This window comes from Cebus imitator, unplaced genomic scaffold (assembly GCF_001604975.1).
Source record: "Cebus imitator isolate Cc_AM_T3 unplaced genomic scaffold, Cebus_imitator-1.0 Scaffold113, whole genome shotgun sequence".
NCBI lineage: Eukaryota > Metazoa > Chordata > Mammalia > Primates > Cebidae > Cebus > Cebus imitator.
Window position 1 is genome coordinate 7,023,662 of NW_016107428.1, and position 15,724 is coordinate 7,039,385.

Consider the following 15,724-nt stretch of genomic DNA (forward strand, 5'->3'; position numbering starts at 1 on the left):
AGAGATTGCAGTGAGCTGAGATCAAGCCACTGAACTCCAGCCTGGCAGCTGGAGACAGAGCAAGACTGTCTCAAAAAAAAAAAAAAAAAAAAAAATCCAAACTTCCACAGATCCCTAGAACATGGACATAGTGCAGCCAAGTTCTTTGCTAGGGTGTCACATGGGTGTCCTTTACTCTATTTTCCGATAACTTCCTCATTTTTATCTGAGACTTCATCAGCCTGTCCTCTGTCTACATATCTAGCAGCATTTTTGTTAGAACCACTTAAGTCTCTAAGAAGTTCCACTTTCCCTTGTTTTCCTGTGTTCTTCTTAGCCCTCCAAACTCTTCCAGTGGAGGCCCATCACCCATTTCCAAAGCTGCTTTTACATTTTCAAGTATCTTTATGCCAGTGCTTCTCTCTATTACCAACTTTCTGTGTTAGTCTATTTTGTGCTGCTATAAGGGTATACTTGAGGCTGGGTAATTTATAAAGAAAAGACATATATTTGGCTCATAGTTCTGCAGGCTATAAAAGCATGGCACCAGTATCTGTTTACCTTCTAATGAGGGCCTCAAGAAGCTTAAATCATGGTGGAAGGCAAAGGGGGAGCAGGTGAGTCACATGGTAAAACAGGGAGTGAGAGAGAGAAGGAGATGCCATGCTCCTTTAGACAGCCAACTCTGTGTGAACTAAAAGTGAGAACTCACTCATTACCAAGCCACTCATAAGTGATCTGTCCCATGACCCAAACAGCTCCCGCCAAGGCCCTACCTCCAACAGTGGGAATCACTTTTTAACGTGAGATTTGGAGGGGACAAATGTCCAAACTGTGTAAGTGTCTAAGTATGGGACTATGAAACTCTGAATTCATCTTATTTGTCATCCTTTAGGCTTCTTGGACCTGGATTTCTATATCATTCCCCAGGCTTGGGAAGTGTTTTTGCTGTTTCTTCGAATGTGTTTTCTGTTCCTTTTACTTTGTCTTCTGTACTTGTGATCATGGGCATATTGTTCTGTTGATGGTATCTCATAAGTTCCATAAACTATCTACTCATTTCCATTTTTTTCTTTCTGCTTCTCACGTTGGATGATTTTCAGTGACCTGTCCTCAGGTTTACTTATTCACTTCCACTTGATATAGTCTGTCATTGAGCCCCTATATTGAATTTTTTCAGTTTTATTATAGTATTCTTCACTATATGATTTGTTGGGTACTTTTTTATACTTTCTTACTCTCTTTTGTTGAAATTCTGTTTGTTCTTGCATTATTTTCCTGACCTTTGTGAGCATCTTTATGACCATTATTTTGAATGTCTTCCTGGATAAACCACATATCTCCATTTCAGTAGGATTGGTTTCTGGAGATTTATCTTGTTCTTTTATTTGGAACATTTTCCTATGTCTTCATTTTTTTTTTAAACCCTGTGTTGGTTTCTGTGGATTGAATAAGACAGTAACCTCTCCCAGTCTTGTCAAACTGGCCCTCGTGTAGGAGATCTTACCAATTCATATAGCCAGAAATTATAATACCTGTCTCAAATCTCTGTATTTGTACAATCCGATCTCTCTATTTTTGGTGGCCCCAGAAGATTAAGATGTGCCAAGTCTTGTTAGTACCATGAGAGCGGTACGACAGAAGCTATGCTCTCTAGATGCAGCCGAAAATGTTGCGGTGTTAGATGCAGGTTCCAGTTCCTTCTATCCGCAGGGTGAAGCTGAGAGCAGGTATTTATCCCTTATTGCACTAAAGCAGGCATTATCTATCTGCGCAAAGGCAGGCATTTTTCTCTCTTTAAGCCAGGGAGAAGCTCTGTGGCAAATACCTGTAGTACTGTCATTCAGACTGAATCTTGTGAGGATATGGCCACTGGAAGTGGGCCCATTGTATATCTACCTCTTTGTTTTCTGTGGCCTAAAGATACTTGGAAATGCAGAGCCAAATCAGCTCCCAGAGCTGGATGTCTAAGGAGGTAGTCCTTGTATGAGAGCTGTAGAAGTTACGACACTTGATGAGTGGACAAACTACGTATAGGAAGCTTCTGTAGACTTGGAGTTATCACTGGGGCAAGCTAGGGGAGAAATCTTGGCAAGTACCAAGCTCTCATTTAGACTGCCGGAGGTGTATTGTTTGCCTGCCCCATTAACTCCCTGATGTAAGTTAGTTAGAAGCCAGACCATCAATTATTCACTGGAAGAATGTACAGAGAAATCCTTTTTAGACAAAAGCAAAACTGTGTGTTTTATCACTTTCTCTTCACTGCTTCCAAGAGGTGTAGTCCCTGGAACTGCTTACACTCCCGTTTAAAACCACCTCCTGGTATTGCAACCCGTGAGTCTCATATGAGAGTCTTGTATTCCTAATCCTTTCTACCCCTAGAGCTAGGATATTTAGGATGCAGTCCCTCAAGTAGAAGTTTTAAAAGTTGGGGCACTTGATACATGGAAAAACTTTTTCCAGGAGGAATTGGTAGCGTGGAGTTATTGATGGAATGAGCCAGGGGAATAGGTTTGGGGGCTGCCAAAGGTTGGTGTTTGTCAGCCCAATTAATTCTCTGGTGCAGGCTTGTATGAAGCTCAACTCTTAACAGCAGCAGTTGACAGAGTACACTGGCAAACCTCTTCTAAGCAGAAACTGGGAGCTTTGAGTTTTAGTCCTTTCTCTACCCTGATCCTGGGGGATGAAGCCTCTGTAAATGCTTACACACCCATATATAATCACCTCTTTGTTCTACAGTCTAGGGAGACTCATGTATGCCTAATCCCTTCTGCCCCTAGAGCCAGGTGAATCGAGCCACACTGTGGGGAATCTTAGAGTTAGGGCTCTAAATATGTGGTCCAAACCCTACTCTCCTCAGGGAGAGGGTGGGTGTTGGGGATACCTTCTTAACAGTGCCTGGAGTGGAGTTTGGGCCTGAGTGTGCCTCAGCTTTTCCTACCTAGTCAATGTGAGTATTTTCTCAGTTGCCAGATACAGAAGAGTCTCTCAACTTGTTTCTGACTTTGTCTCAGAGGGAATAGATCTGTGTATAGATGTTTATTTAGTGTATCCCTACATGGAGGGAGAGTCAGAGACCTGTCATGTTGGTGATGTCACGCTCCAGTTATTCTTAACTGGAAATGTTACATTGACTCAATTGTTGGGATTACTGTAGTAGAAATTGCATTGCATAATATTGTTTTATTGGGATCTTTGTCCAGAGGCCAGTTGGAAACTCCAAGCTGTTTAGAAGACCTGGAGAGCCAGAAAGTCATTAGTCCTATTCAAAATGAAGTAATTTGTGCAGGAAAAACTGACATTTTATGGAAGAACTGTGAGTTTCTGGTAAATCGAATGTGCCGTCTTGAAAGCCTCATTCAGTCCTTGAAGATGAACATCTTTCGCCTGCAAACTGAAAAGGATTTGAATCCTCAGAAAACAGGTATAGAGATAAGAATCATCAGAAATTTGGTCCTGTGTAGGTGCTTGATTTCCTTTACTGACTTTCTATTGCTTGATGTCCCTCCTGTGCTATCTGGTAGCTTTTCTGAAAGATCAACTGAATACAGTACAGGACGAGCATTCTAAGGACCTGAAACTGTTACATCTCGAAGTTATGAATTTGCGCCAGCAACTGAGAGCTGTAAAAGAGGAAGAAGACAAGGCACAAGATGAGGTGCAAAGGTTGACTGCCACTCTGGAGATTGCCTCGCAAACAAAGGTTTGAGTCTAGAGTCCTGAAGTACGCGCTGTTATGTGTTAGCTGGAGGAGGCAACAGACCTATGACACTGACTTTTAAAAATAGGTGATGTTGATATGAAGATTCTCGGCATTTGACATTTGGCATGTTGATTTGAGGACTCTTGGCCTATGACATTTGCATTGATAACCTAAACCACTGTGTGCTGTCCGTGATTGATTATTTAGACAGCATTTACCCCATACAAGTGATGGTAAGGGTCCAGAGGTATGAGACAGAGCCTGTGCTCTTCAGGAACTCTTATGCTTATTGGGAGAACAAGCCACAGCATGAAAAATTCAATAAGGGAAAAATAGGAGTATAGGAAATGTTACGGTATAGTATAGGACAAAAAGTGAATATTGCCGAGTAAGGGCTTTGTGTTCAGACATGTCTGAAAGGGTGAGCACGCCCTATCTAGAATAGATTAGGTAGGCTTCAGGAAAGGGATAGGACCTTTAGAAGCAAAGTATAGGGGTGAGGAAATTTCAAGGAGCATATGCAGAGGCAGCAAAGAATAAGGACTCCTTGGAAAAGAAACTGACAATGTTGTTCTCCCTTCATGGGCTAGGCAACATAATCGATGGTCAATGTATTATTTTGTTTAATCTTTGCAAAACCTTGGGAAGTAGGATATTACTGTTCCTATTTTTTAACAATGATAGTACTGGCTCCCTGGGAGAAATTACTTGTCTAAGATCACACATGCCTGTCATCTTCTTGTTACTCAGGTTTGAACCCAGATGTTTCTACTGGGTACAGCTAGGGGAAATGTATAAACTAGTCTTTCAAGAGTGAGGATTTGTTTGTGGGAAATAAGTTGGGTATTAGCTAGCAATGACATAGAGCAGCTCAAAGTCAATAATAATTAGTAGTTGAGGTTGATCCTTTCAAGGCAGCACTCCCCATAGGATCAACCCCAACTACTTGAAAGATTAAGATTTTTGATATGGAAGTGACATAATGAAAACAGGAAAACAAATTTAGCAGTATTACAGGATATTGAAAATGGAGAGAGAACTTGGAGGCAGGGAAACCAATTAGGAATCCATGGCATTATTTGAGGCATGAGCCAAATTAGGTCTGATCTAGGGTTGTGGCATTTTGAAAAGAAAGAAGAATATTCTTTAAAAAAAAAAAAAAAAAAAGAAAAAGAAAAGAAAGAAAGAAATGAAATGAAATGAGAATGAAGTAAACAATACAAAAGTCAATGAAACAAAAAGTTGATTCTTTAAAAAAAAAAAAAAAAAGATATGTTAGAATATGGTATTGGGAGGAACTGGTGGCAGTAAGGAAGGCAAAGATGGCTCTGAGCCTTTACATCTGAGATTGTGGTGCCATTCATCTTAATAAAAAAGAGAATAAGTAGGGAAAGCTTTTATCCTCAGCTCGTAAGCATGAATAATATTTGAAGGTGGAAAAAATAGAGTTCTTAAAAAAATTAAGAATTTACCCTGTAAGTAAAATGTCTTTCAATTACCAGATTATCCGTTAATTACTGAATCTTATATAGGAGGTGGGTGTAATTAACCACTATTTATGATATAAAAGAGGAAATTATAGAAATCATGTATATATAATATGCATATATAATAAAATAACCTTATATGTAATAAAATAACCTTCCTGCTAAATAACTCATGGTAATAATTACTTTGGGCTTATAACAAAGAGTTATAACCATATTAAAAATGGCATGTATGTATAGGTTGCCAGAAAAAAACCTGATTTGATCCAATAATACCTATAGACAATTTTTTCCTGTCATTTCAGATTATTTAGAACCTTTTTTCCTTCTACTTTTAGAAGAATGCAGCCGTTATTGAAGAGGAACTGAAGACCACAAAACGTAAAATGAACCTTAAAATTCAGGAGGTAAGACAAAAAGATGGAGGGTGGAGGAGGTGTTGGAATTGCACGAGGGAAATCAAGAAAGCTGAAAGAGAGAATGAAAAGAAACGTTTGAAGAAGGAAATATGTGACTATGTAGTAGGGAGACTTTAAAAATATGCCACATTGAATTCAAGTGAAAGTTTCTGCCCTTATATGACATTAAGACTTCCTTTTACCTCAATACTGCCATAAAACTAGAAATAAAAAATAAATGCTCTGTGAGCCAGGAAGGAAATAGTTATCACTTGTGGCAGCCCCTATACTGTAGTTAAGTGGACGCTTTCATGCAAAGGCCTTTTAATCTAAAGTTGTATTTAAAATAAAAAGTTATTAGTAAGTCTGCTCATCTAATTTTACCTTAAACTTTCATTTCAGCTTGTTTTAGTCGATAGCAGATTGGGAAATATGAAGTAGGTGGCTGCTAAAAGCTGTTGGACTAAAAATTTTCAGCTGAAAACAGTGGAAGAATCAGTATAATTACTAACTCAGTATATTCTGGCAGCAGCCTGAAACCTCAATATTCCATGATATAATGGTATTAATAATTTTTGTTGGTTCAAATTAAGTGGGTCAAATTATATTTAAAAGATTCTGTTATACAAAATGAGAAGTAGACATATTTTTAAGGAAAATTCTTATGCAAAATTATTTTTAAGGTTCTAAATTTTAGTGCTTAGGTGGTAAGCATCAGTATTTGGAAAATTGTCTTACATTGAGTATTTTATTTGCCAGTAATTTCTGATAAAAGCTTGATTGTTCATAGTTAGAATGTATTATTTTTAAGATATTTTAATAGACTATTTTTAGGGCAGTTTTAGGTTCACAGAAAAATGATGCAGAAAACACGGAGTTCCTCTATACCCTTCTCTCCACTCCTGTAGTTTCCCTATTATTAACATCTTGCATTAGTATGGTACTTTTGTAACATTTGACGAGCCAATATTGATCCATCATTTAGTGAAGTATGTTAAAATTCACTATTCATCATGCCGTAAAGTTCTGTGGGTTTGACAAATGCATAATGCCATGTATTCATCATTATGGGATCACACAGAATAGATGCACTGCCCTAAAAATGCCCTGTGCTCCACCTACCCATCCCTCCTCATGTCTTCCCCGAAGCCCCTGACAACGATTGATTTTCTTTTTTTGTCTGTGTAGTTGTGTTATTGTTGGAATCATACAGTAAGTATGTAGCCTTTTTGTACTGACTTCTTTTTTAGCATATGTGCTTCAAGTTCCTTCATGGTTTTTCCTGGCTCAGTAACTCATTTCTTTATATAGCTGAACAGTGTTCTATTGTATGTGCCACAATTTGTTTATCCATTCACCTATTCAAGGACATATTGTTTGCTTCCAATTTTTGGCAATTATGAGTAAAGCTGCTGTAAACATTGTGTGCAGGTTCTTACATAGACATAAGTTTGCAGCTTTTTCGAGTAAATATAATACTTAGGAGTATAATTGCTGGATCATCTGGTAAGCCTATATTTAGCTTTGCATGAAGCTGCCAACCTGTCTTACAAAATGGCTGTATCATTTTTCATGCCCATCAGCAAGGAATAGGAGTTATGGTTACTGCACATCCTCACCAGCATTTGGTCTTGTCAGTGTTTTGAATTTTTTGCCATTCCAATAGATGTGTAGTGGTATCTTGTTTTGATTTGCAATCCCTAATGATATAATGACATTGAGCATCTTTTCATGTGTTTATTTGCCATCCGTATATCTCCTTTGGTGAGTTATCTGTTAGACTTTTACCCCATTTTGTAACTGGGTTATTTCTTATTGTTATGTTTTAAGAGTTCTTTGTATATTTTGGGTACCAGTCCTTTATCAAAGATGTGTTACACAAATATTTTCCCCTACTGCATAGCTTATCTTTTTATGCTTTTAGTTGTCTTTCACAGAACAGGAACTTTTAATTTTAATGAAGTCCAGTATATCAATTTTTTCTTTCATGGATTGTAATTTTAGAATTGTATCTAAAAAGTCAACAAACCCAAGTCACCTAGATTTTCTTTTGCATAATCTTCTAAGAGATTTTGTAGGTTTTCATTTTACATTTAGGTCTTTGATCTATTTTGAGCTGATTTTTATGAAAGGTATGAGATCTGTATCTAGATGAATTTCTTCTTGGTATATGGATGTCCAGTGTTTCTGGCACTGTTTGTTGAAAAGACAATCTTTTCTCTTTTGGATTGCCACTTAACATTATTTTTTACTAGGAAAGTCTTATTCTTAATTCTTGGTTCTATGGTAAAGTCTTGAATTTTGATTAAACTCTGTCAAAGACATGCAGAAGTACTACGCTAGTCAAACATGGGCATTCTGAGGCCATGTGAAATAGAAAGGGTGTATTATTTTGCGGGGCTGCCATAACAAAGTCCTAAAGACTTGGTGGTGTAAACAGAAATTTATTTATTTATATGTTCTGGAGGCTTGAAGTCCAAAGTCAAGGTGTTAGCAGATTTGGTTTCTCTTGAGGCCTTTCTCCTTGACTTGAAGGTGTCCACCTTCTAACTGGGTCCTCACATGCTCTTTTCTTTGTGTATACCCATCTCTGGTGTCTTTGTGTGTCTAAATCTTTTCTAAGAGGGATATAGTCAGATTGGTTTAGGGTCCACCCCAGTGGCTTTGTTTTAATTTAATCGCCAGTTGAAGCCCGTTGAAAGGCCCTATCTCCAAATAAAGTCTCCTTGTGTGGTAGCAGATGTTGGGCTTCAACGTAAGAATTTTAGAGGACACAATCAGCCTATGACAAAGGATTATATACAGATAGAAGAAGTGTGGTATTTATCTTCCTAAGATATAATAAATATAAGATAGATACAAAATCTGGATATGATAAACATTCAATGGATTAACTGATTGCCCTTAATAGTACTTCGGAAATAAATACTTCAGTATTAAAGCATTCTCTTTGCAATATGCTTTTGTACAGCACATTATAGGTATATCATGTATAAGAGAGGAAAATGTCTGTTTTTGAAAGTGGCCCATGTATAAGAGAGGAAAATGTCTGTTTTTGAAAGTGGCCATTCTTTAAAAAGGTGGCTAGCTGAATGCTTTGAAGCATACATAATGGGGTGATTAACACAGAATTTAAAAGAGTGAAATATTTAATTCCGAATGAACTAGAGATTGAATCACATTTGACAGTGATGCAACTAAAATTTAAATGAGATGATTTCCTGGGTGAGTATTTTGAAACTTTCAAGGAATAAATTTTATCTTGAACAAATTGTATAAATTGACACAAAGTTTAGAAAAGTATACTAAGCTACTCTATATAATTATAATCTGAAACTAAAATCTGAAAAAATATAACCACAAATAAAATGGCTCATTCTTACATAAGATTGTAATGTTTAACATATCATTGAGTAAATATGCAATTTCTAAGCTTAAAAAGAATGGAATTATAAAAAGGTCAGTAGATTTGACCACTGACCTTTATATGTAGAAGAATACTTCTACATATAAAAAGCAAAACTAATAAAACAGCAGTCCCTAACCTTTTTGGCACTAGGGACCAGTTTTGTGGAAGACAGTTTTTCCATGGGGTTGGGGAGTTGAGGGGAATGGTTTTGGGATGAAACTGTTCCACCTCAAATCATCAGGCATTAGTTAGATTCTGAAAAGAAGCACGCAACCTAGATCCCTTGCTTGCACAGTTCACATTAGAGTTCATGGTCCTGTGATAATCTAATGCTGCCACTGATCTGACAGAAGGCAGAGCTCAGGCGGTAGGGCTGGTTCACCCACTGCTCACCTCCTGCTCTGTGGCCTGGTTACTAACAAGCCATAGAGCAGTACCAGTCTGTGGCCCCGGGGGTTGGGGACTCCTGTAATAAGGCATTATAACACAACTAGGCAAAGAGTTAATAGTCTTCCCTTTTAAAGAACTTAGCCTGAGCAACATGGCAAAATTCCATTTCTACCAAAAAAAAAAAAAAAATTAGCCAGGCACAGTGGTGTACACCTGTGGTCCCAGCTACTTAGCAGGCTGAGGTGGAAGGATCAGTTGAGCCTGTGAGGTTGAGGCTGCAGTGATCATGCCACTGCACTACAGCCTTGGCCACAGAGTGAGATCCTGTCTCCAAAAACCCCCCCAAAACTCAAAACTGCCAGGCACAGTGGCTCATACCTGTAATCTTAGCATTTTAGGAGGCTAAGGCAGGAGGGTCACTTGAGCCCAGAAGTTTGAGACCAGCCTTGGCAACAGTGTGAGACCCTGGATCAATAGCAAATTTTTAAAATCAGCTGGGCATGGTGGCACACTCCTTTAGTACCAGGTACTCAGGAGGCTGAGGTGGGAGGATCACTTGAGCCTGGGAGGTCAAGACTGCAGTGAGTCATGGTTGTACCACTTCACTCAACCTGGTTGACACAGTGAGACCTTGTTTCAAAAAAAAAAAATGAAAAAAAAAAAAAAAAAAAAAAAAAAAAAAAAAAAAAAAAAAAAAAAAACCATAAAATTATCTAAAAATACCCCCTAAAAAATGGACAAAGGATAAGTATTGACAGTTTATTAATATATAAAGAGCTGATAACAATATTAGAAGATATCTCATAGTAACCAAAGAAATACAGAAATATTAAGATGTTAGTTTTCATTTATTACATCAGAAGAGATTTAAGCAAATTTTAATACATAGTACTGATGAGATTTATTCAAATAGTAAGATAGGAAGGTAATAATTAGAAAATTACAGTATGTATCAAAAAATTTTAAAAACATTTATACCTTTAACCTAGTGATTCTTCTTATAGGAATTTGTCCTAAGGAAATAATCAGAAAAGTAAGGAAAGATCTACTCACAAGTATGTTCAGGAGAGCAGTATTTAGAATAGTGAAAAATTGGAAAAACCTGTATGTCATTTTATCAAGGATATGATCTAAAAAGTTATAGAGCATTTCCAAAATGATCAATCTTGTAATAGTTTTACCCCAACACATTTTTAACCTTTTTTAACTTTTAAGAAACATTTTAAAAAATATAAAATATATTATCCATAGAGGAAAAAATATGTGTACAATTTAGAAAACAGGTAGAGGGTACTCAATGTCATCTACAGTGATGTTTTAAAATAGAACATCTTTCAGTTTCACATCACTTCTTAAAAGGAATAGCATTCTCTGCAATTCCTGTTTCAATTGGAAGGGATCTCTTTACCTAATAATAAAAGAGACGCTTAACCTTCTTTTTATTTTGTGTGATTCTTTTTATAGTCATTTATTGACAGAAATAAGGTCAGTGTGCCTCCAAAATAGGGAAAAAAAACAAAGTGTGTTTTTCCACTCTTACATACCTCACAGCACAACAGTTCTGACACCCAATGACACACCAAGAAATTCTGATCTTCGTGGACACCAGTTGAGTGTCCTCAATTAATTCAATTGAGTCCTGACACTATCTACCTGGAGATAGGTGATGATTCAGTCTCACAAGATTGCCCCCCACTTTAGATGCCAATTGCAAGCCTCAAGTTGTCCTTCTAACTGACTTGCAAAAAATCGGTGTTCCTATGATGCCTCTCCACAAGTTTCAGTAATTTGCTAGAATAGCTCAGAGAATTCAGACACTTCATTTACACACATTTGTTATAGAGGACATTACAAAGGATACTGTTGAGCAGCCAGATGAAAGAGATGCTTAGGGCAAGGCATGTGGGAAGGGGCGCAGGCCCTTTCTGGGGCTCATCACCCTCCAAGCACCTCCATGTGTTCAGCTATCCAGAAGCACTCTGAACCTAGTTCTTCTGAATTTTATGGAGGCTTCATTACATAGACATGATTGATTAAATCATTGGCCACTGATGATCAACTTCCCTTACAGCCCTTTTCCCATCATTAGAGGTTGAAAGGAGGGCTAGAAGTCCCAATCCTCTAATCATGCCTTGGTCTTTCTGGGGACCAGCCCCTACCACAGCTACCTATCTTCCCCCACCCCAGCCAATAATTCATTAGCACACAAAAGACACTCTTTTGAGGTGATTCCAAGGTTTTTATGAGCTATGTGCTAGGAACCAGGGTCAGAGACTAAATATATATTTCTTATTATATCACAATATTACAGCACCTAAATTCTTTGAGTATCAGTTTTGTCTGCCACTTAATGGTTATTTCATTATTTGTTTAGAACTCTAAATTCCAAAACAGAATGAAAACAGTTTTCAGAGAGAGATTTGTAATACTGAAGGATAAAAAATATATAGATAAATCAAAATACAGGAAAATTAGAATTGAAAAATAAAGCCAGAAAATATAGAAATACAGAAAATACACAAAGAATACTAGTGTTTTTCAAACTTTTTTTTGACAATCCATTGTTGGACATATATTTTACACTGCAACACACATACATATATACACAAACATTTCACAAAGCAGAACTTCCCCTTACTACTTCCTATGTACTCTGATATTTTTTTTCTAGTCTTTTTTTCCCCCTTATTCTAAGCGCTTCTTTCAATTTACGAATGGGTTTTAACCTCCAGTTTGGAAAACAGACCTAAACTATAGGAGGATGAGAGCAATAAATTTTGATCTACATTCCTTAGGAGGTATTCCTAGGTAATCCAGGGAGAAACAAAAGCATGTTTCTGAGTAGTCATAAATGAATTAAGACTGTTGGGGGATGAGATGGCACGTCTGACAAACTTCTCAGGTAACTTTGATGTTTGTTGAAATAGTATGATGTTCAGTTGGTCTTACCTAACTGCAGTGTTGCTTTGTAGCTAAGGAGACAACTGGCTCAGGAGAAGTACCTTAGGGAATCTTTAGAGAAATCAGGATCAGCCATGCTCCTCAAAATACAAGAAATGGGATCAACAGTGGAGGTAGAACGAAAACAGGTAGAAAGAATTCCTCTCCTTATGTATATTTGGAATGTGAAACCAAACAAAAATTGATATTTTACCTATAAACTTAACATTTTACTAATTTCCTCTAGATTTACTAAAATATTTACTTTTTGTTAGTAATATGTTAACAATCTTACTACTGTTTTTTTAAGTTAGTGCAAAATAAGAAAGACCCTAATGTCATTATTAAATGCTCTTAATTTATAAATCAGAGAGCTAAGGACCAGAGAGGTTAATTTACCTCAGGCTTTATAGAGGTGGACTCTTGGCTCCTAAGGAAAGATATCTTTGCCTTATACTGTCCACTTTCTGCTATGGAGATTGATTTTGGAAGGCATTGCCCTGGTCTCATGCTGTGTATGTCTGACATGGACGTGGGTGAACCTGGAAACCATCATTCTCAGCAATCTCACACAGGAGCAGAAGATTAAATACCACATGTTCTCACTCATAGGCGGGTGTTGAACAGTGAGAACACATGGACACAGGGAGGGGAGCACTACACACTGGGGTCTGTTGGGGGGAAATAGGGGAGGGACAGCATGGGGAGAAATGCCAAATATGGGTGATGGGGAGAAAGGCAGCAAATCACGCTGCCACGTGTGTACCTATCAACAATCTTGCATGTCCTTCACATGTACCCCAAAACCTAAAATGCAATAAAATAAAATAAAAAAAAAAAAAAAAAAGAAAGGCTAAACTGAGCTAACACTGGAAACAAAGGATATCAATAAGTAAAACAATCAGGACTATGTTTACACTGCTGTTTTCAATTATCATTATTTATTTTAACATGATATTTTTACCTTCATATTTATTATTTGAAGTATCTACATTTAGCATACTTTAAATTCTGAGTCAATTCATATTTTCATATTTTAAAATAATTTTTTTGGATGATATAATCTTTTAACCAATGGTTTTTCTTCATAACTGAATTATAACTAAGATTCTACTTTAGGAATTTACAGATGACCCTTTGTTGCTCTAACTTACAGTGCCAATATGGTAGCCATTAGCCACATTTGGCTATTTAAATCGGTTAAATAAAATATTTATTTCTTAACACACTAGCCACATTCAAGTATTCAGTAGCCACGTGTGGCTAGTGCACTGTTTGCATTGGAGAGTGCACAGAAGGTTCTATTGGGTGGCACCGCTCCAAGACCGCATTTTATTGAGATTTTAACTGTAACATAGACTAACTTCTTGTTGCTTCTCAGTGACATTAAGATTGGAATGTTCCTTACACATGTGATATAAGGTAGTTTATTAGAAATCTTTATCTTACAGAAAAGGAGTTTTTCTGATACAATTTCAGGTGCACATTTTGCAGCAAAACTGCATTGCTCTACGCGATTCTATACAGAGCACTCAAGAACTACTGGCCCAGGAACAGAAAAAAAAAGAAGAGTTGGAGACTGCTACTTCACAGCTCAAATCTGATCTAAGTATGAAACTAGATGCTGGAAATCAGCTTCTTGTTTGTTTTTTGAGATTTCATCGAAAAACTCTTAAGATCCCACATTCTTAAAGTGACAAGTGTTACTGGTATTTTCCACAGTGCTGTATGTAAAAAATTGCAGATTTCCCTTCTACCTATTGTACTGAGTTAGAAAGGAATGTTGTTAATAATGGATTTGACCCCCTTAATTGTAAACAAGTCCTTATTTAGTTTTTTTCCAGCTTTTTTGTGGACTTGGGAATATTTGGTTTCTAGACATCTGGATTTAATATTTGGCAAAAAAGTAAAACAATAGATTGAATATTGGATAATAAAATAATAAGGCCATGAATCCTTGATAACTTACTGATTCTGTCAATTCATCATGTCAGATTCTCCATTCTTCATGTTATCAATCTATTTTGGTTAACATATATTTGTAGACATGGAAATTGTAAGGTACCTTAAAGAGAGCTTAATCTCCTCTTTTTATAGATAAATCCTCAAAGGTGACAGAGCCAGGAAATGAAACAGCCTAGACTTGATCCCAAGGTGTTCAGTCATGTTTGTTGTAACCCATCAGCCCTTTATCATACCACTGCTGCTAGTACTTTATTGTAAAGCAGTTTCCAGATAGTCTCAATGACAGAGGTCACAGAGTTATAGTGCAGTGCTTCATGTGACTAATACATCATGGTTTACACTGAGCTTTCACATAAATTATTTCATTCAGTACTCAAAGCTATTCATATTTCCCAGAGTTACAAAAGGAAAAAAAAATGAAAAAGTAAAACCTAGACCTGGATCTCCTAACTCCAAGCCTAGTGTTCTCTCCAGTTCACCTTTTCTGCTCTGTGGCTGTAATGGGGGCTGATAATACCACAAAGGAAATGGAAGTGATAAAAAATAATAGAGTAAGAGTAATTTATTCAATGTTTTGACTTACTGCTTTTAGCAGAAAATATTTCCTTTTCTTACAGTAGTAAGTTACTGTGTGAAGTTCTCACTGACAATGCCCCTGGATAATTTTCTGTCTTTCTGTAATTGTGTGCCTACAAAAATACATGTACATTTTATGATGCTGCCACATTATCTCGTTTGAGCACTGCAGCAACCTTTTCAGAAAGATAAGAAGATATACACATTGCGTAGAAGATAGAAAAGGATCTACACTGACTGTACCCAAAGACCCACAGCAAGTGAATAGCTGGACCTAGAACAGTTATCTTTCTATTATATTAGTTGGCCCTCTGAATTTTTATGTTACTTTCTTGTTGGATTAATGCTTTATTTTTGAATTTTATAAAGAGTTTGTGCAAGACCATTAAAAATGAAGATTAAAACACAATTTCAAACTGACACAAGGAAAAGGAAGTCTGTCTGAATGCCAACTAGATGCATAATATTGAATTATAGACTTGACATATATTGAATTATAGTCTTGACATATATTTTATTACTTAAAGGTACAAGTAGTTGTTCGAACTACATTAATAAAAGAAATGCCTTTGAATATTTGCTTCAATGGATTAAAAATGTAATCAAGTTTATTGACAATAAGCATTTATATACATATTTATAGTACTTAAAATGAATAAATTGTTCTTCCAAGTAAAACACTTCTATTCTTATTTTGGTTAGTGGAATTTTCCAAAAAAAGTCATATAGTTCATCTTTTTTATCCTTCATATATTTTAAATTAGAGTTTATTCCGAGGATTTGTATGTTCAAAAAGTATAGTTTTTCAAAGGTATATCCTATATAAAATGTGAGTTTTATGTGTTTTATAATTTCTGGCTTTAGAATATTTAAGTGA

General features: G+C 36.5%; 1 protein-coding gene across 1 annotated transcript in view; it reads left to right on the forward strand.

The window, feature by feature from the left end:
- Positions 1 to 15,724, forward strand: part of CCDC150 (coiled-coil domain containing 150) — an 81,980-nt gene that overhangs the window by 12,217 nt on the left and 54,039 nt on the right. The window contains exons 3-7 of the mRNA XM_037742091.1: positions 3,183 to 3,403; positions 3,504 to 3,682; positions 5,508 to 5,576; positions 12,339 to 12,455; positions 13,786 to 13,915. Coding sequence (XP_037598019.1) covers positions 3,183 to 3,403; positions 3,504 to 3,682; positions 5,508 to 5,576; positions 12,339 to 12,455; positions 13,786 to 13,915 — 716 coding nt within the window. The remainder of the gene's footprint in view (positions 1 to 3,182; positions 3,404 to 3,503; positions 3,683 to 5,507; positions 5,577 to 12,338; positions 12,456 to 13,785; positions 13,916 to 15,724) is intronic.